The following is a 24,132-nucleotide window of genomic DNA, read 5'->3' on the forward strand; positions in this document are numbered from 1 at the left end:
CAGTTCTTCAAATATTTCCAAATCCCAAGTTGTACTTAGGAGCTGGGTTTTGTCGACTCTACCTTTATTTTTCTCTTCATTTTGTTTTTGAGCAAAGCTGCCCATGGTCAAATAAACTCCAGCCTCACTAGAACTGCCATGAAACAGTTTCTGAAATGGCCCAGGCTATGATAGCCCCCTAATTTCAGAAGCCTGCCCTGTCTGATGGTGCTGGTGAGTTCAGATTCTTCCATGTCAAGTACAATGATGAAAAGCCTCATCCATTAACAGCGGGCAGGAAAAATCAATGAGAAAGGTGATGGGGAGGGTTTCCTTTTTCAATCCTTCATGATCTCTCTTTTGTTGCCCTGAAATCCTTCCTTCCAAGGCACATTTGCAGGACCCTCTTTGTTATCCTAATGAGCCAGGCTCCCGGAGAGTGACCTGTTCAACTCCTGGACCCAGGGGTGCGAGCCCGGCTTGGGCAGAGATGGATCCCAGGCAGATGAGCCTCACTCTTTCTCCAGAGGAGTTTGTTTGCCACCTACTGATTCACAGGTTCCTTTGAGCTCCTGCCAGGAGAAGTTGAGGGGGAAATCTGGGATTTGGGGGTAGGTGGGGATTGCCCTTAGAGACCGCGGGGTTCGAGCGGGGCCGGGGGATGCTGTTCCAGCTGTGGAGCTGCAGCTGGGAGCAGGGGCAGGAGCTGGGTGGAAGCGCCTGGCGTGTGCGTGTGCGTGTGCGCTGTGTGTGGCGGGGGAGGGATGTGGATGAGGAGCGGGCTCTCTTTCTTCCTCTCGGGGCTCAGTTAATCCTGCTGCCAGGCGCTGCTCAGCGGCAGTCTCAGCGCTGGAGCCGGAGCGGGGGAGACGCGCATCCCGAAGGCGCAGCGCAGGGGAGGCGAGAGAGGCAGCTAAAGAGAGCAGAGCGGGGGAAAAATCAAATCTATGCTTGGAACTGGGCTTCTTTTTCGCCAATGCAAAAGGGAATATGCAGCACATTTTTGCCTTCTTCTGCACCAGTTTTCTAGGGGCGGTGTTAGGGGCCAATTTCCCCAACAATATCCAGATAGGTGAGTGCGGGGCTGGGGATGATGCTCCCTGATGAGTGGGTAGGGGTGGAGAGGGGGTGGTGGGGGAAAACTGACCCGGTCGTGTGCTTTCAAAGGTACAATGTGTGTGTATGTGTGTGAGAGGGAGCCAGGGGCTGAACTGCGAGGGCTGGATGTGTGCGTTGGTACCAGCTTTGCCGGAGCAGACATGGATCAGTTTGGCTTTGGGGGAGGGGTAAATTGGGAATAAATGCCTGCACACACACACACACCCCAACACAGAGGGAGAAAAGTGCCTCCGAAATGGAGGAAGTATGAAAAATATATCTATTTCTTGCCCTGAGAAATGCCTGGGCTGCCATTGTGTGTTGCTGCATTTGCGAAATCGGCGGTTGCATGATACGTTTTTGTGAGGATGCTCTCATCTGTAGGTAACTGGGACGGGAGGTAACAAACAGACGCTCTCTTGTTGTTATTGCTAAAGAATAAGGGCAAAGCTATTGGAAGAAGATCTTGCATTGAAATCTCTTTCCATTTCATGCCACTTGCTTCCCCTGCACACCAGCAGTGCCTGTTTGATTCCCTCCTCCCTTCCTGTAACTTCTCAGTGCTCCTCTCCCTCCCTCCCCACGTTTATTATTACTCTCCCAATGATCTTTATTGGCGATCGTTCGTAACCTAGCCCCAGATTCCCTTCCCTTACATGCCGGTTTTATTTCCCGCCTCCCTTCTCTTCACAATGCCAATCAATTGCTAATCCACCAAGTTCAGGCAACTCCTGCCTGAGTCCAGCTGCACAATCAGTGCTTTTATTGCTGTTGATGCTGCATCCTTGTCTCCCTCCCTTCCTGTCTCCCCTTTACCCCAAATTTGTGTAAGATCCCAGATTTTTTGCCTTTCAACAAACGCAACTTGGCTACGAGCATCTGATTCCTCCGATATCCGTGATTAGGCTGTGGGGTGGGAGGAACGGGGGAGGTGGGGGAATATTGGTGCACAAATAGTCCTTTTCACACAAGGAGATGCCCCCTCTACTAAAGATGTGCAAAGTGACGTTTGTGGCAGGTCCTTGCCTATTTGTTTCTTCCTCAAGTCATCTTGGGCATTGATACTTTCTGCAGCTTTATTTTAATTCTCTCTTGTTGCTAAGTGCTTTGTTTCCCTCCTCCTGAAATGCCAACAGCAGAGCTTTCTTTAAATGCGTATAGATTACAAGACAGGCTGAATTGAATAGCATCTTTCTGGAGGCTGTGAAGGGATCTGCTGCAAGCCAAGGTTCCTGCTGGGGGAGCAGCAGGAAACTTTTCCTAGGGCTGGGTTATCGCTGCACTTTGTTCCATATCCATGGGGAAAGCGAGGCTCTGAGCTTAGGTCCAGCCCAGTCCCAGTTCCTGCCCTGTTTGTATCATTCTATGGTTCTGGGCTCATCTTTACTTCTGTATAGATGGATTCTTTTGCGGGTCAAGCTTTAAGTTTCCTGCCCAGTTTGAGTTTGGCCACTGTCACCTGTTAAATTCAGGGGTTTTCTGTGCCACAAGGCTCCAGCAGCAGCAGCTGTTTGGTCACAGTGCCGTGTCTGGCTGTCACAGCACTGTCCCCTTCCCTGCTGGGCCAGGCTCAGCCAGGCTGCCCTGTACCCCAGAGTCCCACAGTGAGGGGGGACCCCTGCCACCCTCCTGTAGCAAAGCTCTCCTCCTCAGCAGGGCTTAAACTGAGCCTCATTCCAAGCGAGGGGAGGAAGGAAGGATCTCGTTCTTCCTTTACTGAGGTGATACTGACACAATTCCCATTCCTCGTGCTTGAAGTTTTGGGGGTGAGGAGATTGAGTTGCGCCCCATGGATTATCCCTATCCTGCAGCTGCTTGGCCTGGGGATGCATCAGGGCTCCTGTATGTGATCCAGGGTTATATAACAGACATGCTGGAAAGGTTTTCTGCTCCAGCCTGTCCTCAGTGGGCAAGGAACCCTTGGCTCTTGCATTCTGGAGTGTTTCTGAGCTTAGAGGCACTCCCCGGGCTGCAGAGGTGTAGGCTCTGCTCTCAGGAATATTTTGCACTGATGATGTTTCTAATATGAGTGTTCTTAAGACCTTTCTTCTTATGGTTCTGTTTTTCTCCCCAGGGGGGTTATTTCCTAATCAACAGTCCCAGGAACATGCGGCTTTTAGGTTTGCGTTGTCTCAGCTCACAGAACCCCCTAAGCTCCTTCCCCAGATCGACATTGTGAACATCAGTGACAGCTTTGAAATGACTTACACCTGTAAGTACCAGCATTCACTGTGCTCTGCCTTACTTTGCCTTCTTTATTCCTGACTTGGGTTTGTTTGCTGTCTGAAACATGGGACATCTTGCACCAAATGTGCAGCTCACCTTTAGGGTGCAGGCAAGAAAACCCCAAACATACAGACAAAGGGTTTCTGGGTCATTTTGGTTTGTGCTAAGGAATAGGGGTGAGGTAGTGCTGCAGTTATCCAGCGTGTCTTGTGTTTCCCCTTCCATTGCATCCAAAGTGGTATAAACCCCCCAACATTTCATTTCCTCGTTTCTCTAACCTCCGCCCAACTAATTACGTTGAGGTTTCATCCCCATATTTCCCATAGCTGTGATGCACAACAAAGACACCCCTTTCCACCCACAGAGTGCACAGAAGTCTCTGTTTAGTGTGAACAGCTTCTTCCTCAGCCCCAGTTTAACCATCTGTCCTTGTAATTTAAGAAAGACCTAGCAGAAACCAGCAGCTTGGTGCAAATGGAGTCTAAATCCATAATAAGGGCATGCCTAATAATGACAGAGAGGTAAGAGAGTTCTAGTTTCAAGAAATTCATTCACTTGCTCTAAAAACAGATATTAAAGAATGAGTTTGCACCACAGAATTGATCTCAGGGTGTATCTGCACCCTGCTAAAGCACAGCACATTCCCTGTGAACAGAACACTGTTCTCATTAGATGATATTATTGGGGAAAAAAAACTGGCTTGCTAGGTAAAGCCAAGGTTAGCAGCGACAAACAAGGCCAGGAGGAGGAAACAAAATAAAAACTAAGCCCATAACACAGCCCTGTGATTGCTGTGGCAGCCTTTGCTTTCCTTGGAGCACAGGGTGCAGTGCTGTGGGCGAGGGGCTCGTGCTGGCAGGGTGTGATGCACAAAGAATTCTTTGGTTTGACCTGGTGTCAGACACTGCTGCTGACACTCTCTGAACCTGCGTGTGTGTGTTTGGGGGCTGTCAGGAGAGGCTGGAGGAAGACTTCCCTTCGTAGATCCTGTTGGATTGCTGTTGGCTGGTGTCTGTAGTGTCCTCTTGAGTCACTGAAACATCCCCCCTGCAGTTTAGTTGTGTGGGATAGAGGTGAACACAAACTGTTCTCTCTGCTCAGAAACACACAGAAGGGATCTCCTGGAAGAAAGAGCCAGAAGGAGAATTAATGAGGCCTTTTGAAGGGAAAAAAAAAAAAAAAAAGTTGTGATATTTTCTGTTGGAAGGTTTGCAAATACAAGATTTTGGGAATTTCCTGCACAGTATGATAGAGGAGAGAGAAGAAACAATTTGGCCACGCTTTCTTTGCAGTATCTAATAGCATATCTAAAGATTTTCTATTTTCTTTAATATCCCTCTATTTGCCAACTACAAGGCTTCCATCAAGGAAGAGCAACTATTTCAGCTCTATCCAATGGCACTTTCTTGGCAGGAAAACCAGACAAATAGAAGAAAAAAGCCAGACCTTGTATCTAGCAAGGGAAAACGTCACCCACCTGGGGTAGAGTTGCTGACTGTGGCTGGGGATGAGCTATTTCAGAGCTGATAGCAGGAAGAAAGCAGAAACTGCAAGAATACCACTCAGATAAATTCACCATCTGCACATGGCTTTCCCTCCCTCTCCATGCCTGCCACTAATGGTTTTGTTTACAGCTTTGATGGCAAGACCATGACACCAGTTATGCTTCAGAAATCTGTCATTAGTGCTGCGGGGGCAGGGGTGGTCTCACAAAAGCTGAATGGAAGCAAGGCAGCCTCCCAAAGGATGTTATATTTGAGCTCTATGTAGGGCACATTGTCCTAGATCAGACCAGCAGAGCACTCTGCACAGTCCAACTTCACTTGTCCTCGTTTTGCTTTTCTTATAATTAAAAACTTCCTAAGTTCCTCCAGACTATGGAAGGCAGCATTTGTTTTGTAAGCACAAAAGAAGGTGCTATTTCATGTACCCTAGGGGTGAAAAAAAAAAACCCAACCTAAAGAAAACAGGCCATTAGGAGACCTGATTTTAGTACTCTAGAGCTGAAGCGAAACTTTTGTCAGGAATTAGCTCATTCTTCATCTTCCAGCTAATTCCTTGCCTGGCTGCCAAGACTAGATATCAGCAGAAAGATCTGTTTATTTGGAGAGAATAAAAACCCTGCCCACACAGTGGTCTTTATCTTCTGAGGAAAGACTGGCCGTGCTACTAGTTAAAAGTACCAGGTTTTGTTCCCATGGAGATGGAGAACACAGCATTTCCTTGCCATTGGCATTGCCTGCTTCTATGACAGTAAAGTCAAGGGTGTTTGGACCCTGAGAACCTGATGCCTCACCTGTCTGGGTCTCCAGCAGGACATCTGAGCAAGGTCCCAGCTCCAACACAAATCCTGCTTCGTGCTGGGATCCAGCCTCGTGTGCTAAATGCAGTCCTTCTGGCAAGTGTCTGAAGCAGCATCATTCAAAATACAGAGCAGATATTAAAAATCAGTGGTGACAGCAGAAGCAAAACCCTTGTTGGGCGGCCTGTGGGGTGGTGATGAAGTGTAGCACAGTGACAGCAGCCTGGCTGAGAAGATGGTGTGCAAAATGCACCTTGGCATCAGCGGTGCCCTGCTCTCCTCTGCCTGACACGGAGCTGCTCGCTGTGAGGATGAGCCAGCTGCGGTGTGACATGGTGAAGTGACACCGGGAGCTCCGTTAATGACGCTGAATTGGTGGCAATAGCACCCAATCCCAGGGGGAAACCTGGAGAATGCCCAGAGGCTGCTGCAGTCGCTGGGCTGTCACTCTGACAGCCCAGCAATAACTTTCAATACATTTTTGGTGGTTTAGATGCGGACTTTTTACCATTACACAGTGATTGTGAAAACCTCTGTGTGGGTCCTGTGGTCCCTGTGGGCAACACATCAGGAGATGATGATTTTAGGCAAACCATAATCATTAAGAAAGAAAGCAGAGGTTGTGGATATGTGTGCTGACTTCCTGTTCCATGTGTGGGGTTGATGCTAATGTTGTTGCATCACCAAGGCACGGGCACATTTCAATAACTGAAATATCTTCCTGAATTCATTCCATCCCACAGAATAGCTGGTAATGAACACGCTCCGTGGTTGCAGCTGGGTGCCTGATGGGGCTTACCCCTATGAAAGTACACACCTGCCACTCTGAGAGTTCTTAACTAAAGGTCAGAAGGCTTTGTGATTTTGTGCTGTTTCTTCAAAGGGCAAGGAAATTGTTTAGGGAAGGAGGATGAATTGAGAGTCCTTCCTTCAGCAGAATTACACAGCAGTGACAGATGATTACAAAGGGTAAAATGTGGTGTAGCTGAAATGTTTACCTGGTGATGTAGCGTAGCAAAAACCCTTCTGGTCCTCTTTAAAGTCATGTTCAGAGGTTCTGTCTCCATCCATGTTTGGAAAAGAGCTTTATGCCCTCCACACAGTGTCTAGCAAACCCTACCATGCTGTTTTTTGCCATGTCTGACTGCTCTCAGGGCACAGTCAGCACAGGAGAGTTGATGCTGCCTGTCAGAATGGAGAGGGGTGGGAAGGGGGATGCTCTGTGCCAGATGTGAGTGCACACGAGCTTTGCAGGTTAAGAGAGATCTGCAAATTCCTGTCCCTGGAAGGTCCACAGTGGATGGGAGCACTGTGTGCTGTTGACGGCAAAGGAATTAGAGATTTCTCTCTTGAGTCAACCTGTGCTGGGAATAGTTTTCTCCTATTCTTCATCTCAGCCTCCAACTGTGCACAGTGCAATGCGCATCCCGCCCTATGCAGAGCCCGGCTCCTCAGGGAGTATGAGTTGTTTCAGCCACAGCTCCATAGCTTTATTTAATTTGTGGTGCAGAGATTCCTGCTTTCAGCCTTTGGCTGAGGTCCCCAGGTGAGCCTGGCAGCACCAGGCAGGCGTGGAGGCTGCTCTGGCTGTCCTGAGAAGAGGATGGCTCAGCAGCAGCCTGCCCTGGGGCAGCAGCTGCCACACAAGGTGAGTCACCAGCTTGGTAAATCTGCCCCTGCAAAGCTCAGGCTGCTTTGCAGGGATGACCAGTGCCTAAAATAACCCCTGTTCCTCACTGAGCCCTGCAGCTTTACTGAGGCAGCCACCAGATGTTGTGTGCGTGGGTGCTGGGCTGCTGGCAAGAGACACTCAGGAGCTGCACACCTGAAACTCAGGGATAGCAACAGGATTTTGCAGCTGCAAGAAAACTTGTAAAGAGGCTGAAAAACAATGATTTATTTATCCCCCTCCTTCCCTGTGTGCACAGATATAGTTACTGTGGGGTCCTCATACTGAGTATATGCTGTGGGTGCTGCTAGAATATCAACAGCTGAATCTGTTCTGCAAATTAGAAAATGAACATGTAGTTTGGATTCTGTTCATATTTTATTAAGGCCTCCAAGCACCAATTAGAGAGGGATTTGTAGTGATCACTCACTCTGTGCTTATGTTCTTATCAATAGCAGCAAGCTTACATCCAGATCAGCTATGAAATGAAGTCTTTCTTTTTCTTCTTTTCCTTGGATACTTACATATATAGATAGAGTATTTATAGAAATTGCTTTTTATCTCCTAAATTACCTCTCAGAGATTGGAAGAAATAGGCAAGCATTTGAATGTTCTCAAATGAGGGACTAAATTTGGTTTAATTAAACAATTATTGGGTGTTGAATTTAAATGAAGCTTCTTTGTTGACAAACATATGATGGTCACCATTTCTGGTAAAGGTGTTGCTGCAATTATTCCAGCAGTAATCAGTTAGAATGCAATTTTTATAATTAAGCTTCCACAGTCTAAATTAGCCCAGCCCTATATAGTTGTGGTATTGCTAGACGTTTTTATTTTCACAGTGTCAGAAATCTCATGTAAGTGCTTTGGGTTTTTTTTTCCCTGCAGAGCTCAGGATGCTTGCTATGACTATTTAATGTGAGTTAAGCCAACAGAAACATGGATTTAATGATCAGATGCAGGCTGATTAATACAACACAGGTACTACAAGGAGATACATCTCCTCTTGGATTATGTAACAGGAAAAGATGTGATGCAGACAGATGAATCACGGAGCATCCATTCACGTTAGATCAACCTGAGGTTAAGGTTGCTCAGTTTTGGGCAGGGATGGGCTGTAGCTTTTTAGTTAGTGTGTGTGTTCAGAGATGCCAGCAGCTTGGAGTGTGCTGAGGGGTAAAATCCTGCCAAACAGGAGGGAGCAGGTCCTGGAGGTGACACCAGCCCCTGTGTCCCAGCAAGACCTCCAGAATGAGTGCTGGGTGCTCAGTGGTCACAGTCACCACTGAAGAAGGCAGGAGCTTGTCCATAAGATTTCCCAAGAAGGAAAAGCATTTAGAACATGATTGCTGAGCCATTTCCTCAGCTGTGGCTGCTAGGACAGGGCAGGTTGTCTGCCTGTCTGCCTCCAGGGATCTGAGCACGGAGGGTTTGGGTAAATGTGGACCTATTCCATCAGCAGGGACACTGATGGGGCTCCCCTTGTCTCTTGGCAGAGCAGCCCTGTGAGAGGCTGGCACCACACATCAGGAAAAGTGTCCCCCAGTCTGGTGTGTCCATCTCTTCAAAGGCCATGGGGGAACATGCATTCTTTGCATGACTATTTTTTGTGCATTTATTTTTTTTATCCTGGGTGGTGGGAGAGTTGCCTGGGGAGAAAAGCAGATATGACGCCATAAGGAAAAATCAGAGGGAGGAATAAGGGGAATTTCACACCTGCAAATCTATCTGCTCATCTGGAAAGGATCCCAGCACTGGTGACAAGCAGAAAAGAGAGTGAAGAAGTAAAATTTGGGCTCTGCAGTAGGCAGAGGAGGGATTTGAGAAACAGTGAACAGCACAGGCCAGACCTGTCCATTGTGTGACAGTAACAGCTTCCACTCACAGCTTATCTTTTCTTCTCTAAAAATAAAGCCTTTTCATGTGATAGGGATTCTACTAGGCCAGAAACAGACAGGCTTTATTTTTTGGCATTATTAGCAAGGTGAGAGTGGAAATCTTCATGTGACTGCAAGGATTGCAGCATGGGGAAGTGTGCTGTTCATTTCCAAAACTGGTGGGAATTTTAGATATATACATTTACATTTCCTTTAATAGGGTTAGGGCCCCAAAGGCAGCAGCTCTCTGCCACCAGAAATGGAAAAGGTCCCAGTTAGCTTCAGTAAGACGTGGAGCTCAGAGCAAACACAAAACCAACAAGCTCCTTAAAGAAGCAATAAGTCAGGGAGACTTTAATATTCTGAAGATCCAAATTCTCTGGGGTGCGGTATTAACACAAGTCTGAAGACAAAGATGCATTTATTTCAACTGCATTCCTTTAAAGAGAGGTTTTATTTCTCTTACTGTAGTTGTGCAGAAATGAAACAGGGCACTGTTTTTCCAGGGAAGAGTTCCACGTGAAATCCTTTGGTAACACCTGAGGAAGTCAGGAGTAAGGCAAGGTGCAGAAGGGGGTCCAAACCAAGCTATCTGCAATCCACCATCATTCCAGCAAAAAATATCTCAAAATGATAGTGCATTATTGGGGCAATAACAGTGTGGTATCCAGCAGAAACTGCTCCCTTCTCACCTGCTGAAGTGATCACTCATTAGCTTAAACAGTAACGAGTCTCCAGCTGATTTTCTCCCACTGCCCTTTTAGCAGCCACCCACTTGTCTCCTCCGGGGCACTCTTAAAGAAAACACCCCCAGAAAAAAACAACTCAAGAAAGACAAAGACCTCCTGAAATGTTGATTCTTTTTTCAGTTATTTTCCCTGTTGCCTGCAAACCAAACACTGCCAATCCTCACCCAGGGTTGCAATTCAGACTGTGCTTATGCTTTGCCAGACTGAGTGACCCCTTGAGGAAGCAGCAGTGAGAGGCAATGAAGTGAGTGACAGCTAAAAATTGCCATATCTTGGCTTCTTTAAGAGGGTCTTTTCGTTTCTTGATTTTATTTGTTTTTGACAGAGTGGAGGAGTGCAAAAGAAAACAACTGATGTCTAAGACTGAGTTGTACTGATGGCAGGATTCTCGTGTGGATGTGGCATATGTGTGTGCATTTCTCTATATATTATAGGAGTCTTGGCTTTGATTTTGTAAGTGAGATACTGCCACTATGCTAATGGAGATGAAGTGGGAGGAAGATGAAAGATTAAGGGCTGGAGGGTCAGAGGAGAGATACAGAAACCTCTGTAAGTAATCTGGATGCAGAATGTGGAAGAATCTCACATGAAATCAGGGGCTATTTCTCACCTCCCCGCCCTCCCCAACACTTTGCTTTGATCTTTGCTAGCAGTGAGCTTCAACAAGCAAAAGACATCGGTGATTACACAGATTCAGACCTGAATTTTCTCCTTCTGGCCTGCCAACATCCCCTGAACGCCCCGAGCCTTGTTGGCTTTCCTTCCACGCAGCACCCACATCCCATTCAGTGCCATCCCATGGAAGGAGAACAGCACTGCTACTCTGGCAGGTAAACAGCAGAAAAAATTACCAGCAGGAGCTTGTGAGGAAAGCACAGAAAGGAACAGAAAGCCAAACCACACATGGCCAGTGGAGGAAGGGGTGAGGAGACGGGGCTGTTGCAGGGGAGGAGGCAGGGAGCAGTGCAGCCCCAGCAGCAGTGCTGCTCCCTGCTCACTGTCCCAGAAAAACAGCACAGCAGCTGTCCCCAGCCTGTCCCCAGAAAAGGCAGATCTGAGTGCATTTCACGGATTTCATCAGAATTCATTCAGTCTTCCAGCCTGCCTTCATTCTGGGGTCTTCTGCTCAGCTCATTTTGGCTGTGCCAAAAGCCACTGGCTGCAGCTTCAGGGTGTGGGGATGGCAATCTGGGAGTCCCTGTGCTCGTGTCCTGTGGGCCTGGCAGTCTGGGACCTGGATTAGCTTTGGCTGCCAGGCGTTAGGAGTCATCATTCGTTTGGGAAATGCAAGAAATGTGTGCATGAAGTCAGGCAGATTTCTGACATTGAGTCATCTATATCCTAACATCCTCCACCTTAGCAGCCTCGTGTGCCAGGCTCGCAGAGAGCTCGGGGGAGCAGATACCAGCACCTCTCCTGAGCCCCCAGGGCCCTGAGCAGTCCCAGGGCCTGCAGGAGGTCACACAGCCACACACAGACTGGAAAATCAGCTCTTTGTGCTCCCAGACATGCCCATGTCTATGTGCTGATGCTTGGAGGGCAGAGAATTCGCTGTGCAGCCCTCAGGTGGGACAAGAGGCAGCTCCTGCATTTCCATCCCTGCTTTCAGAGCAACCACACACCTTCAGAGATGAGCTCTTCCCCAAAAAGCCCATACTATTTCTTGTTCTGGAGAAACAAGCACTACTTTGGGGTACAGGCTTGTTCAGTGGAAGAGGAAACTCTCATTCAAGCATCACCACAGTTTAGTGGGGCTTAGCAGTCACACTGCATTGGAAGTACCAACACACTGAGCATCTCAGGCAGCAGCTCTCAGTGGCCATTCTCAAACTTCCCTTCTTTGAGAATATTTAGCCCACCAAAGCTTGTTCTCAAGTCCTCACATGCTCCCACATGCCCCTGGTTGAAGTTTTCCTTCCTCTGTGAGGTTCCAGGTAAAGCAGCAGAATTGTGTTGATCTTGGCTTAGTTTAGCATGAGACTTTGGGAGGCAGGTGAGATGAATCCTATCCCAAAGAGTCTGCAGCTGCATTATGCTCCTCTGCTAATTCCTCAATACTCTGCTGAAGGTGACATCTCAGCAGTATCAAACATTTTGCTGCTCTCCCTGCGAGCAGCCTGTAAAGGCTTTGATAAAAGCAGGCAGCACATCGCAAGCAGGCTCTTCGCAGTTGTGCTATTCTGATGTATTGCTGAGAAGTGAAGAAAACATATGTTCATGGCACAGAAACTGCTCTGTTCAGGTTCTCCTCCTGGATTTTGGTACTGCACTGCAGTGGCCCTCCAAGGGCAGGGGCCTGGCATTGTCCTGTGAGGTGCTTTTATCCTCCTGGCCTCTTCTGTTTCTCACTTTTCACGGGCTTGCTGCTGGCAGGAGTGTTTGCAGTGCTCTAAGAGCCATGCCTTTGCTTTTGCAGTCTTTATGCAATCTCTTTCTCCCTCTTCCCTGGTTGATAGTGCCTGTCCCTAGGACTGGGCTCTGGGGGAACCCTGGGGTTGGTATCATCAGGGGAGGAATGCCTTCAGATGCTGTGGAATTTCCAAAATAGCACCCAGGGATTTGACTGAGCAACCCCCACTAGCTCAAATGGGATGACCACAGTTGAGCCTTGTGTAGCACTGGAACTAACAATCTTGTGGGAAAGGGAAAAAAGCCCATTGCTTGGCCCATTAAAAAAAAAAAAAAAAAAAAAAAAAAAAAAAAAAAAAGAGTAATTTCTACAGTGCATCCTATAGCAGCTGAGACAGACCCAGAGCTCTAGATCAAAACACATTGAAAATCTTGGGACATTCTGAATCCTATCCCAATCTGTCATGAGTTCTAATTGCCATTTGGCAGCAATCTCAGAGGAATCAGAGAGTAACGTGCATTCAGGTCTCCTGTGTCAAGCCTGTCTCAGGACAGAAAGTAAAAGTGTGAATTCAAACTAGCAAGTCGAGCAGAACAACTTTAAAAACAAACAGGGGGCAAAAAAAGTAATCCCCAGGACTGTGGAGTGAAATGTAGAGCAGTGTTGTGGAGGCTGGGGATGGAGGGAATTGGGGCCAAGACATTCAGGTACAGCAGCATCCTGAGGTGGGACTATGGGAGCCTGTGGAGAAGGTGTGTTTGTCTCATCCAAGGTGTGTTTGTCTCATCCAAGGTGTGTTTGCCTCATCCAAGGCGTGTTTGTCTCATCCAAGGCGTGTTTGTCTCATCCAAGGTGGGTTTGTCTCATCCAAGGTGTGTTTGTCTCATCCAAGGTCTGTTTCTCATGCCAGGTGTACTGTCTCAGGTGTGCAGGGGGATGAGGTGTGTGGCTGTAGGACAGATGTGCCTGTGCCACAGGGTGATTCATGTCCCGAGCACACCGAGCTGCAGCACACAGGAGTGAGGCTTTTCCCCCCTTTGCCTGCAGGCAATGCAGCAAATTCTTCACTTTCAATAACTGCAAATTTACATTAAAAAAAGGCCTCATCAAAGGGACCTTGCATTTGACAGTCTCCCTTTAGCCACTGGAGAGCAGCAGGCAGACAGGAGCAGGAGGCTCCTTCCCATCCCTTGCTGTCTGGTGCTCTGTGGTTTTGGCATTGCAGAAATGGGAAGCATCTGTGAGCCCTTTGGATCACAAATGGATCTGGGAGCCTGCTACTTCTGCTAACAACTCATTTATTATCAGGGAGCAGAGAGTTTCTTCTGAGCCAGTGCAATCTATCATTTCTTAAAGACGCTGTGTGAGACTGAAAGAATTTGCTTTAAGAGTTGGCACCTGGAACCCAGTAATGAGTCCATTTTTGGGACGAACTCTCCTTCCTCACTAAGATTTCTTTTTCCCAGCTTCAGGAAGAAGGGGAAAGGATGCTCAGCAGCAGAGCACTCTTTGCTCTGAGAAGTTGGAGCATCCCTGCTCTGAAAAATTCCTTGGGAGATGTTTCTTTCCTAATTCTCTTTTGCTTCTCTCTCCATGAGAAAAGAGCATTTTGCCCAAAATACTGATGTAGAGAAGGTGAAGAGGCTGTTCCAGTCCCCTTGCATGGAACCCCTCTTTGCAGCTCCAGGCAGGCTAGGTCTGCCATGCACAATATCCCACCCACGGGCAGCACCTGCTGCTGCCTGGCCTGGATTTCGTGCTGCTGCAGCACAGAGTTGCTTCCTCTGCCGTGTCAACCCATCTGCTTCCCCAAAGTCTGGTGCTGCACAGGGGGCTCTGGGGCCACCCTGGAGCCCCAGACAAGTCCCTGCAGCTCTGCCAAAGAGCATTTTCCCTGACCATTGGGCAGTGGTGCCACGGTGTTGTCTGTGCAGGTGTTGAGTGGCCTGATGTGGGCACTCAAAATCCAACCCTCCTTTCCTACAGACAGCAGTGATGTGATGAAAGCCCATTTAATTCTGTTCTTTGAAGCAGCTATGAGCTCACACCAGTGTTTTGGGATGCTGCTGTCTCCTGGCTGCTTGGGCCTGGGCTCACAATGGAATTTGCTGTCAGCAATTTGATGGCAAGATGTGCTGGATGTGCAGGGTGCCCAGGTGATGGGGCACTGTGACCCTCTGCAGACATTTTTCTCAGCTTTCAGTTCAGTTGGTTGATGTGGTTTAATCATTCTTCCCTTAATCTGCACTAAGGAATTGTTCTAAGAAAATATAATGTTTGCCTTAATTTTGGTTTGGTATTTATACATCTTTCAATGTGAAAGGACAAGGTCTGAGCTCCCAAGGGAGCAGTGCCTGATGCTTTGGACAGTGGCAGCTTTTCTGCAAAGTGAAAGGATAATCACTTCTCAGACATGTCCTGAAGTTAAGGGAGATTTTGACTTCCAGCCTCAAGTGACCTACCTGTGCCTTTGAGACCTCAGCTGTGCCTCCTGTGTGTCAGACTGCATGTGAGGGGTGGCTTTAGGGAGAAGTTCTATTCTAAGGGAATTTGGGACGCTGTCCCATCCTGTTGTCCAGTTTTTGGGTTGTTTGTTTTGGTTTTTTTTCCAGTGAGACTGGACAGTGATATTAATGAGGCACACCAAAGGCAGCATGAGGATACCTGGATTCCTTCTGATTCTGCTGGAAAAGTCTGGATGCTCAGAAGGCAGGAGGTGCTTTCTGTGGCTGCCAGTGTTGATAAATAAGTGGGAAGGACACAGCTTTTAATTTCTGTTCAGACCCACACTGGCCTTATTTTCTTGCTTAGGCTCATATTTATAATTCCTCCTCTTCCTATTGAACCTGATCCCTCTTTGTGTAGGTCCACAGATCCTTGGCAAGTGGGGATGGCTGTGTGGTGCACACCCAGAGCTCTCCCATGTCTGCTGGCACATGAGCAGCAGCCTGTGACGTCTGGGAAGTGGTGGGGGATCTACTCCTCTTCTCCTGGCAGTGCCAGGCAGCAGTGTTGGGGGATCTACTCCTCTTCTCCTGGCAGTGCCAGGCAGCAGCATATGGGTAAAGGCCACCCAGGTGCTCTGAGTGGGTGAGCAGAGATACCTCTGCATTCAGGATCCTTGGGAATGATTTTCCCCAAGCAGACTCTGTCATGGAGCAGCAAAGTGGGAGTGCCAAGGGGCCACGCCAAGTGGCCACAGTCCGTATTTGTCACCACCTGCTCTCCCTGGGCTGAGATGAGAGCAGGGAAATGTCCTTCCCCTTGGCAGTGTGGGCTCATTCATCTCCAGCCCCAAGGGATAAGAGCACGGGTGGGAATCGCCCGCTGGTCTCAGTCCTCATCTTCCTCCCCACACGTGGCTCTGGGCTGCAGCTCCAGCTGGGCAGGGCAGGGCTGGGCAGTGACATGGATCAGGCACCTGGGGAGAGGAGGATGTGAACCAGCCCTGCTTCTTCCCCTGCTGCCCACAGGGGAGGGTTTCATCTCCCAGTGGGAGGAAATTGAGAGAGGTGCATTTAGCACTCCCCTGGCTTCTCGTGAATTCACTTGTGTGCAGCACCAGGCAGCGCTGCACTGGGTGAAGCTTTTCCATTCAGCCCAGGCAAGGTACCTTTAATTTCCCTTTTTGATCTTTAAGGCCAAAGAAAGATTATCAATAACTTTATATTGTGTATGAAACTTCCTTTGGGGGAAAAAAAAAAAGTTAAAGGCCATGGATTCTCTGCTTGTCTGAGCCAAAACTCTTATCCCACAAGGATTAGGGCTTCATTAGATAAAACATTAGGGAGCAAGTGTTTTGGCTTGTTCTCTCCATGTGTCTTCCATGCTTCCTCTCCCCTCCATGTAGAGAAGGCAGTTTGGGGGCACTTCTCTCCCACCCAAAATCCTTAACTGGTTGTGACTGGAAACTCATCAGGCCTTTAGGGAGTCTGAGTGGACCATGAGCCATCGTTAACCAGAGAGAGTCAAGGACGTATCTTCCTGCTCATGCTAAAGAAATAAAAAAAAATCTCCATTCTTTTGGGCTCCCCTCTTCTAAGGTAGAAATGTCCATAACCAAATGACTACATGCAGCCCAAATTTCAAACTCCACCCAAATTCAAATTTCCCAGAGGTCTCGGTCTAGATAGGATGGAGGCATTTCAAATAAAGAGAAATGTATATTCTGTTTTGTTTTTCATGCTGTGGTTTAGTAGCTGTGATTGTGGTGAGACCTGGAGTTTTCCAATCTGATCTTGGCAGAGAAAAGCAGAATATGTATAACTACCACAATAATTATAATTATGCTAGGTATTTCTGTGGTTTTGTCAAAGTAGGAAGTGGGTTCTGGGAGAGCTGTAAATAAATGATTTCTCCCAGGATATCCCCAGGTTGGATGGACCCTGGCACAAGCAGGTGCTTCCCAGAGGAGCTCCCTTCTGAGTTGCAATCAATAACAAAAATTACTGTTGGGACAGCCAGAGGCACTGAAATCTATATACATGATGCAATGTCCTTATCATCCCTGTGTAGGAAAATAGCCACTTATTACCTATAAAAAATTATTTTCTGAGGATATTAGAGGTTCCTGTGTAGGTAGGGGCATTAGCTTTATTAAAATGTTCAAAATATTTATTGAGGGCATGCTTCCTCTATATTCTCTCTTGATAGGATGCCCCAAATCCAGTGACATTAATTAGCTACTTAAACTTTTTTCCCCCCTAGCTATGGCCAAATCTCTCTGGATTTAGCAGCACAGCAAAGATTTAACAGAAAGTTTAAATGAGAAAAGCATATGAGAAGAGAAATTTAGGATAAGGTTCTGTGCATGTTAACTGATGGCATTTATGAATTATAGCTGAGAGATGTCATATCAGTGGAAATGGAAAACAGCTTAGTGGATTATAAAAATACCCTCTATAAACCATTTTAATGCCTAATTTTTTTAAGTCTCTTATGGTAGGTGTCATAAAAATGAATTCTAGCAGAAAGGATAAAATTTTTCCCTCGGTAAAAACTGGCTAACTGGTGATTTAGAGGCTGTCAGGGTGAACAAACTCTTGACAAGGCTGAGGTGGAGTTTGGCTGAGGACAGCAGTCTCCAATTTCTGGAGAGGTGAGTTTGCTTGTGGGTGAAGCAGATCCAAACCTGCAGGGTGAAAACCCCTGCAGCCAAATGAGGCAATTTCTGATGGATAGAAGGAGAGAACACTGAGGAGGGAGTGGTGGGGGCTCACCTGTGGGGCAGGAGCTATAGGGAGCTTTGGAGTGCCCATCCCTGGAGTGCCCAGGAAGGGCTGGAGGTGGCACTCAGTGCTCTGGGCTAGGGACAAGAGGGAGGTGGGCACAGCTTGGACTTGGTCATCTGGGAGGGCTTTTGCAACCAAAATGATTCTGGGATTCTTTGCTGGTTTTCCTGCAGCTCTGACGGCTCTGATTTAGCGTTTCAAAATGCTCCATGAGCAGTGAAACCCAGAGCACTCAGAGGCTGATGTATTTGGGACCAGGGAAATCCCTGGTGTGGCTCAGTTTTGGGGCAGCTCATGAAAGGACATTGCAGGGAGGGGCAGCAGCCAGGAGGGCACAGCCAGGACTGCTGAGAACTGCAGCTGTGCATGTGAGATAGGAGGGTGCAAAAAGTTGCCTGTGGAATGTCTTGGAAAGAGACAGGGGGTGATGCCGGACAGAAAGATCCATCCTGGTGTCTACCAGGCTGCTGTGACTTTAATTCCACCACTTTCTCGACTATTGAGTGTATTTAAAATTAAACCTGCCAGAAAGAGAGCTGCAGCTCTGCTCTGCCCTGTGAGAAAGGTGTTTTAGTTGCCCAGTGTTTTCTGGTCATTTCAGAGAGGTTCCTCATTCCTCTGTGGCCCCTGGGTGCCTTCTGTTCCCTCCTGTGTCTCATGTTGAAAAGCTCAGGCAGGCTGGGTTCTGGGTTAGGATATTTCAGGCTGCACTGCTTTGCAGCACATATCCAAGCTGCCTGTGTAGGAAAGGGGAAATGACCTACCTCTCCCTGTCCTGTGACAGCCTGGTGCCTGCCATCATTCAAAGGAGCTTATTCTCTGGCTACCTTTGAAGGCTTTGTGTCAGTCCTCCCCACGGATCCTTATACCTCAGGCCTCTTTTGTGGTTTTAATTCCAGAAAAAATCTGCGTGTGGGATAGAAACGGCATTGCCTTTCCCAAGGTGAGCTCCCAGCTCATAGCAGAGCTGTGTTTGCCGTGTGTCATTGGGACTGTCAGGCTGTTTCCACAGGGAGGCAGGATTTAGTGTTTGGGCCCCAGCTGAGCACCAGTGCAGGAAAGGCAATTTTCCAAATTAAATTACATGACCCAGGACTGAGCAGCTTACTTTTGGGTCCTGCTCTCTGCAAGAGACTTCATCATGACGTGAGCTGAAGGGATGAGTAACAGACTTCAAACTGAAAGCTCACACAAAAAATCCCCTGCAGAATAATCAAAAAGCAACCTACAACCAAGTTCTCCAAGATCCAGTTGGGTTGGGAGTGTGTTTTCAGTCACAGAGAGATGAGCTGTCTTGCCTCTGGGTTTTTTCTGTTGTATGAATCAACCAAGAGCTGACTATAAAATGAATTGGAGGGGGGAAAAAAGGGATTTCTCTGACCCCTTTCCTTCCTTTCCCATTGCCTTTTTCCTAGATGGCACAGGTATGAATCTTCACCTGCTCACCTTGCACCAAAGGTACTCAGAGAGGAAGAAATCTTTGAGACGTTTGATTCACATATAAGTGTTCACAGAGAAAAACAAAGGGAAGAAAATGTGGGAAAAATCAGCTTCTGATTACAGAGCTTTCTTAGTAAAAGCTGGGGGCATTATTCAGAGACTGTCCTGGAGTAGTGACTTTTTACAGTTCTGTAGTATCAGAGTATTTGGGGGGTTGCTGGCTTTGTAGCCAGGTTATGCTCTGGGAGACAATTTTCATTTTGACAGAACGTTCCCAGCCCAGCTCTCTTGGAGGCTTGAGGAGACTGTGCCCCAAAAAGACAGAAAATAAGTACATTGTGCAATTTATCAGCACCATTAAGCCCACAGGGTGTTTATTAACAATCAGAGCTGTGCCTGTGTAAGAGCCTGGCTCAGACTGGAGGAGAAGCAGCTGCTGTTTAGGGTTTTTTGCCTTGTCATCACCTGGTGATCATGGTAAACACCCCGTTCCCTTTGCTCCCAAACAAGTACACATAATCCCCACTACTGCACATTCCCTGCTCTCTGCCACATTTTTGTCAGAACAAAATTTTTGTGGGTTGCAAAGGAATTCTTTGGATGTACCCATAGCTGCCTACCAAGCCAAATGGAAATCCCTTTAGTTTTTTTTTTTTGTTTGTTTGTTTGGGTTTTTTTGTTTTGTTTGTTTTTTTTTTTTTTTTTTAGGAAGGGTTCCAAAATGATCCTGTGGACTTTCTGTTTTGGATTACTGGAAAAAGAAAGCAAAACAATATTGTCTGAAATTTCTGTAGGAGGTTCCTTTGTGAGTTTTTTTTTTTGGTGTTCTTTTCCCTGCTGGGTGCCTACAGTTCCCGCCAGAGGCATGGCACATGTGTTTTACTACACACTCATGCTGTGCATTAGCATGCAGGGATGTTACAGGAGGTTCTCCAGTGTGGTGAACAGGCGTAGGCAGAAAATTGATTCCCCAGGAGATTTCAGCAAAATGGCATCTTGGGAGCTGATCTCCCATCAGATGCAAAATTTCTTTACATTGATGGTTTTGATCCTCACATCTTTGTCATAATAACACACAAGAGTTATTGCTGTAGTTTCCCAAGATTGTCTTACCTGTTATAAATTCTGAAACAAAACTGGGGGCAATTAAATGGGGAAATTACAAGGATGGTGGTAGAGAAATTAATTCCCTTTGCTTTTCAGACATTTCATTTAACAGCTGTCTTAGAAAAGCTCTCCCACAGGACAGCTCCATCATGTGAAATTCCCAAGGGATATTACAAGTCAAATAAATTGTTCATCTGCTAATTAGGTGGCAGGTGGATGATTGCATTTCTTTCTGGGAGGAGGAACCTTTGGGGTGGAAGAATCTCACCCAGATGAGAGAGGGTATTTTTCAGGTGTGAGTGCAAATGTCCATCTGTGTCCCCTGACCAAAGCAGAGCAGAAGAAATCACTGATGGTTCAGTTTGCTAAAGGTGTTTCAAAGGCATCATTGCACCCTTCTCTGTGGGGAGAGCTTGCTCTGGGCTCACCCCTGTAAGCAGGAGAGCTGAAAGGAAAGTTAGCAGCAGCAAGGATGCTGAGAGGTACCGAGGTCCCAGCAGAGTTCCACAAGGGGGAGAAAAAGCCCTGAGGTGTTGGTAAAATGTCAGTTGTAAGTCCTGTCCTTCAGCCCACCTCAGCCTGGGACAGAGATAGAGCAGTGCATCATCTTTAGTTTGACCTACACCTTTATTGCTACTATTTTTTTAAAGCTGCTGTACTTTGGGTCCTTTTGTACATTGTCTTTACTTTTTTTTTTTTTTTTTTTCTTTCCCCTCCATGCACATTATTCTACCATGGAATTTGACCATTTCTGTAGAAATCACTTTCTGGCTTGGGTTGGGCTTCCCTGCAGACACCTCTGTGGGGATGACTGCACGAGCACTCAGTGAGTCTGGGGTGCAGCAGGATCAATGGCATATTCCTGGATTTCACAGAAGGATCAATGGCACATTCCTGGATTTCAGTGGAAGGAGCACATCTGCTGCAGGGATGTCCAAGCTCTGTTAAATCACCTAAATCCTGGCCAGCACCATGTGCTGCCATTCCAGTCCTGAGCATTCTTTTAGAAATGCCAGTGCAGTTCAGTGTCATTTTGCAGAACTGACTCCAAAGGAGTCCTGAAAGCAAGATATAAAAAAAGGATAACATTCTCCTTTTTGAGGTTCCCAGTTAGCAGGGCTCCAGTCTGCTTTATGGGGGGTTTTTTTGATGGGTCATGGACAGCCCTCTGTCTGTCCTCCACACAGAAGAGTGTTCTCCATAAGTCCTCCAGCAGAAATTATGTTTGCTGGAGTCTACAGACAGCCTGAAAAAGAAAAAAACCTCTCAGAACCATGATCCACATCCTATTCTTCCCTCTCCCCACACACTCATCAGTGCATCTTCTCCCAACGGAGCAGTGCTGAAGCCTAAGATACCACATTAAATGTCAGTCATTTAACTACCAGTTATTTTAGCAAATGAGAGTGGGACTGTCTCCCTGGGGTTGACTGAAAATTGTTAAAGGAGGGAACAAAAGGCAAGGAAAGAGAAAAGGAGACGAAAGAGAGAAAGGAACAGAAAGGACAAAGGAAAGCAGCAGACAGAAGGATTTGTGATGGCAGAATCTGAGAGAGAGGAGTCGGAGGAAGGCGCCCCAGTGACATCAATGGGCTGGATCCCACCGAGAGCTTCAGGGGACATTAATGAGCCCTTTGTGATGTACCGAAATTACCCAGGCTCATCCTCAAGACTGTGTCTCTGATTCTCCTGCTGGTGTCAGCAGCAGCTCTGCCACTGTCTGCACTCTGCCAGTCATTGATTTGGAAGGAAACTTCTCCAAGGCGGGGGGAATGCTCCTGTGTTTGGGTGATGGCAAAAGAGGCACTCATTAGTTCTATGAGAAAGATGGGAATCCTCCTTTCTCTTGCCTTCCATCTTGCTCCACATTCCTTTCTCCTTGCATTCTGCTCTGGAGTCCAGTTAACCCTTGGTGGAACAGAAGTGGAGCTGTTACCTAAATCTTGCCTGTAACAATTGGGAGATTTTCTCTTGAAAAATCATGTTAGCTTACAGTGTAGGCAGTGCAAGTTTTCTCTACAAGTAGAAAACATTCAGGGTGTATTAATAAGCTGTGATCTGGTTGTTCTCATGAGTTGTGTTTGTTGCATTCCCTGAGGCTGTGGTGGTTCTGGCATGGATGGCTGTGTGAGTTTTAAATCTGGAGTCTGTCCATGCACGACTTTCAAATTCACATTGGAGAACAGTCGAGGAAGGAAAAAGCAGTTCTCAAGTCAGAAGAGCACTCACTGCTGGTGTGGGCAGAGAAACCCACAGAGCAGAAAATCCCTCCCAGGAAGCTCTGTTCTCATCCAGAATTAATCAAAATAGTCTTTTGAAAGTGTGTGTATGGACTGTGGATATCCTCAGTTACATCAGGGAATAGTCAGACACAGAGCTTTTAATGGCATTACTCCAAGTAAGCAAGAGCAGAATTGGCCCCTTGCTTCAGGATCCCAAACCTGACCACAGGCAATCATCAGGAAGAATGTGTTATATCTGAAGATAAACATGGAAACCCCACAGGAAAAATCAAACCAAAAAACCAGCAAAACCAAACTAAATCCAACCTTCCTCAAACAATTGAAAAATAATAACTAGATTATTATCTTTAAGATATCTTTATTAGTTTTATTTTTAAAGGAACACCAAAATTTTAACTATGCAAAAGATAAAGCAAATGTCTGCATTTTGTGTGAATAGTCCAGTTACAATGATAAACTCTCTCCTCTTAACATCTCATCTGCTTGTCATTTTTACCATGGAAGAGGGAGGGCAGGAAAAGTGAATTTGTGTGTGGATTTTGTGTAATATCCATCAGAAAAAACAATGCCTGACAAGCATAGCAGCCCCTTGAGAGCTTAATCATCACTGAAGCCAAGTACAAAAGGAGGAAATCAAACCTTTTGTGAAAGCTGGGGGCTTATTTAAAGAAATGAGCCAAAGCAGACTCATGCTTTCTCTGTTTTGAGGCTTTTATGTATAGGTGGGAGCAAACTATTGCATCAGACAAGTTACTCCACATCATAGTCCATCAGGGTTTGGACTTTCAGTATGCTGCTCTAATATCTTTTACAAACTACATGTCTTCTCCCAGAAATAATGAAAGCCCACTCACACGCTGCTGTAGAAGGTCAAAGTGAAAAGCAGGTTTAAGTTGGCTCTAAGTTCACCTTTTTTTTTTACACTGTGCTTGTGTGGATCAATAATGTGGTTGAATGCAGTTGGTGGTGAATTAACCCTTATCCCTTCAGGGCTGAGCATGCAGAGCGTGTTTGTAGAGCAATGGCTGAAATTCCCAGTCTGTGTAACACAAATGCCAAGTGATAAAAGTCCCTATGTGCAGGTTTTACTTGTCATGAGCTATAGAGGAGGTGCCTCTTTTTGAACATAACATAGGAACACAAAAGATGTTATAGTGAGCACAAGCAAAGATCGAGCTACCCAGTGCACTGTCTGATAATTGGGTATGGAAGCCATTTAAGGGAGAGCATAAAACATACTGCCACTTGCTTTGATGCTGTTTAATGTAAAGTTTCCTCTGCCACAGTTTGCATCCAGAGTATTGTGTTTAACAGCCACAAGCAGAGCAACCCCCTGAATATTAGTGGTCTCAAAATTCATTTATATTGAGACTCACCTGGCACAGATTTCAAGGACTTAGTGCTGCATCACTTGGGAGGATGCAGCTCTGCTTTCAAACCCACTGCGTGTTCATTCCTGGGTGTTCCCCTAAATCTTGGCTTTTGAGACATAAAGAGCATGTATTATTATGAACTTTTTTGCCCTCTCCAAACCATTCCTGATTTTATGCATTTCTGTCAATCCCCTGGCATTCATCTCTGCATTAGGTTGCACAGTCCTCAGTGTGCCTCAAGTTGTCCATGACCCTGGAAGTTGTTTTAATCTTTTGATGCCTATTTGCATTCCGTAGTATCCATGGGAGATGTGCAAGGGTTTTATCTGCACTTTGGCCCTTTTATGGGTTGGAAACCCTCTGACTTTACCCCTTGCAGGGCTTGCTGTGTTCTGCAAGTTCCTCATGGTCCTAATTTTGAAGGCACATAGTTCATATCTCCCGGGTCTGATCAAATGGGCATGAAAATGGAGACAGATGTGGCACCT

General features: G+C 46.7%; 1 protein-coding gene across 5 annotated transcripts in view; it reads left to right on the plus strand.

Moving 5' to 3' along the window:
* Positions 1–721: 721 nt before the first annotated feature.
* Positions 722–24,132, plus strand: part of GRIA1 (glutamate ionotropic receptor AMPA type subunit 1) — a 117,508-nt gene continuing 94,097 nt past the window's right edge. The window contains exons 1-2 of one of the 5 annotated variants that reach the window (XM_002198371.7): positions 722–1,051; positions 3,152–3,289. In XM_002198371.7, coding sequence (XP_002198407.3) covers positions 970–1,051; positions 3,152–3,289 — 220 coding nt within the window. In that variant the 5' untranslated portion in view covers positions 722–969. The remainder of the gene's footprint in view (positions 1,052–3,151; positions 3,290–24,132) is intronic. The other 4 variants (XM_002198393.7, XM_041718924.2, XR_012058104.1 and 1 more) reach the window with 4 other exon arrangements.

The sequence above is a fragment of the Taeniopygia guttata genome, chromosome 13, assembly GCF_048771995.1.
Source record: "Taeniopygia guttata chromosome 13, bTaeGut7.mat, whole genome shotgun sequence".
NCBI lineage: Eukaryota > Metazoa > Chordata > Aves > Passeriformes > Estrildidae > Taeniopygia > Taeniopygia guttata.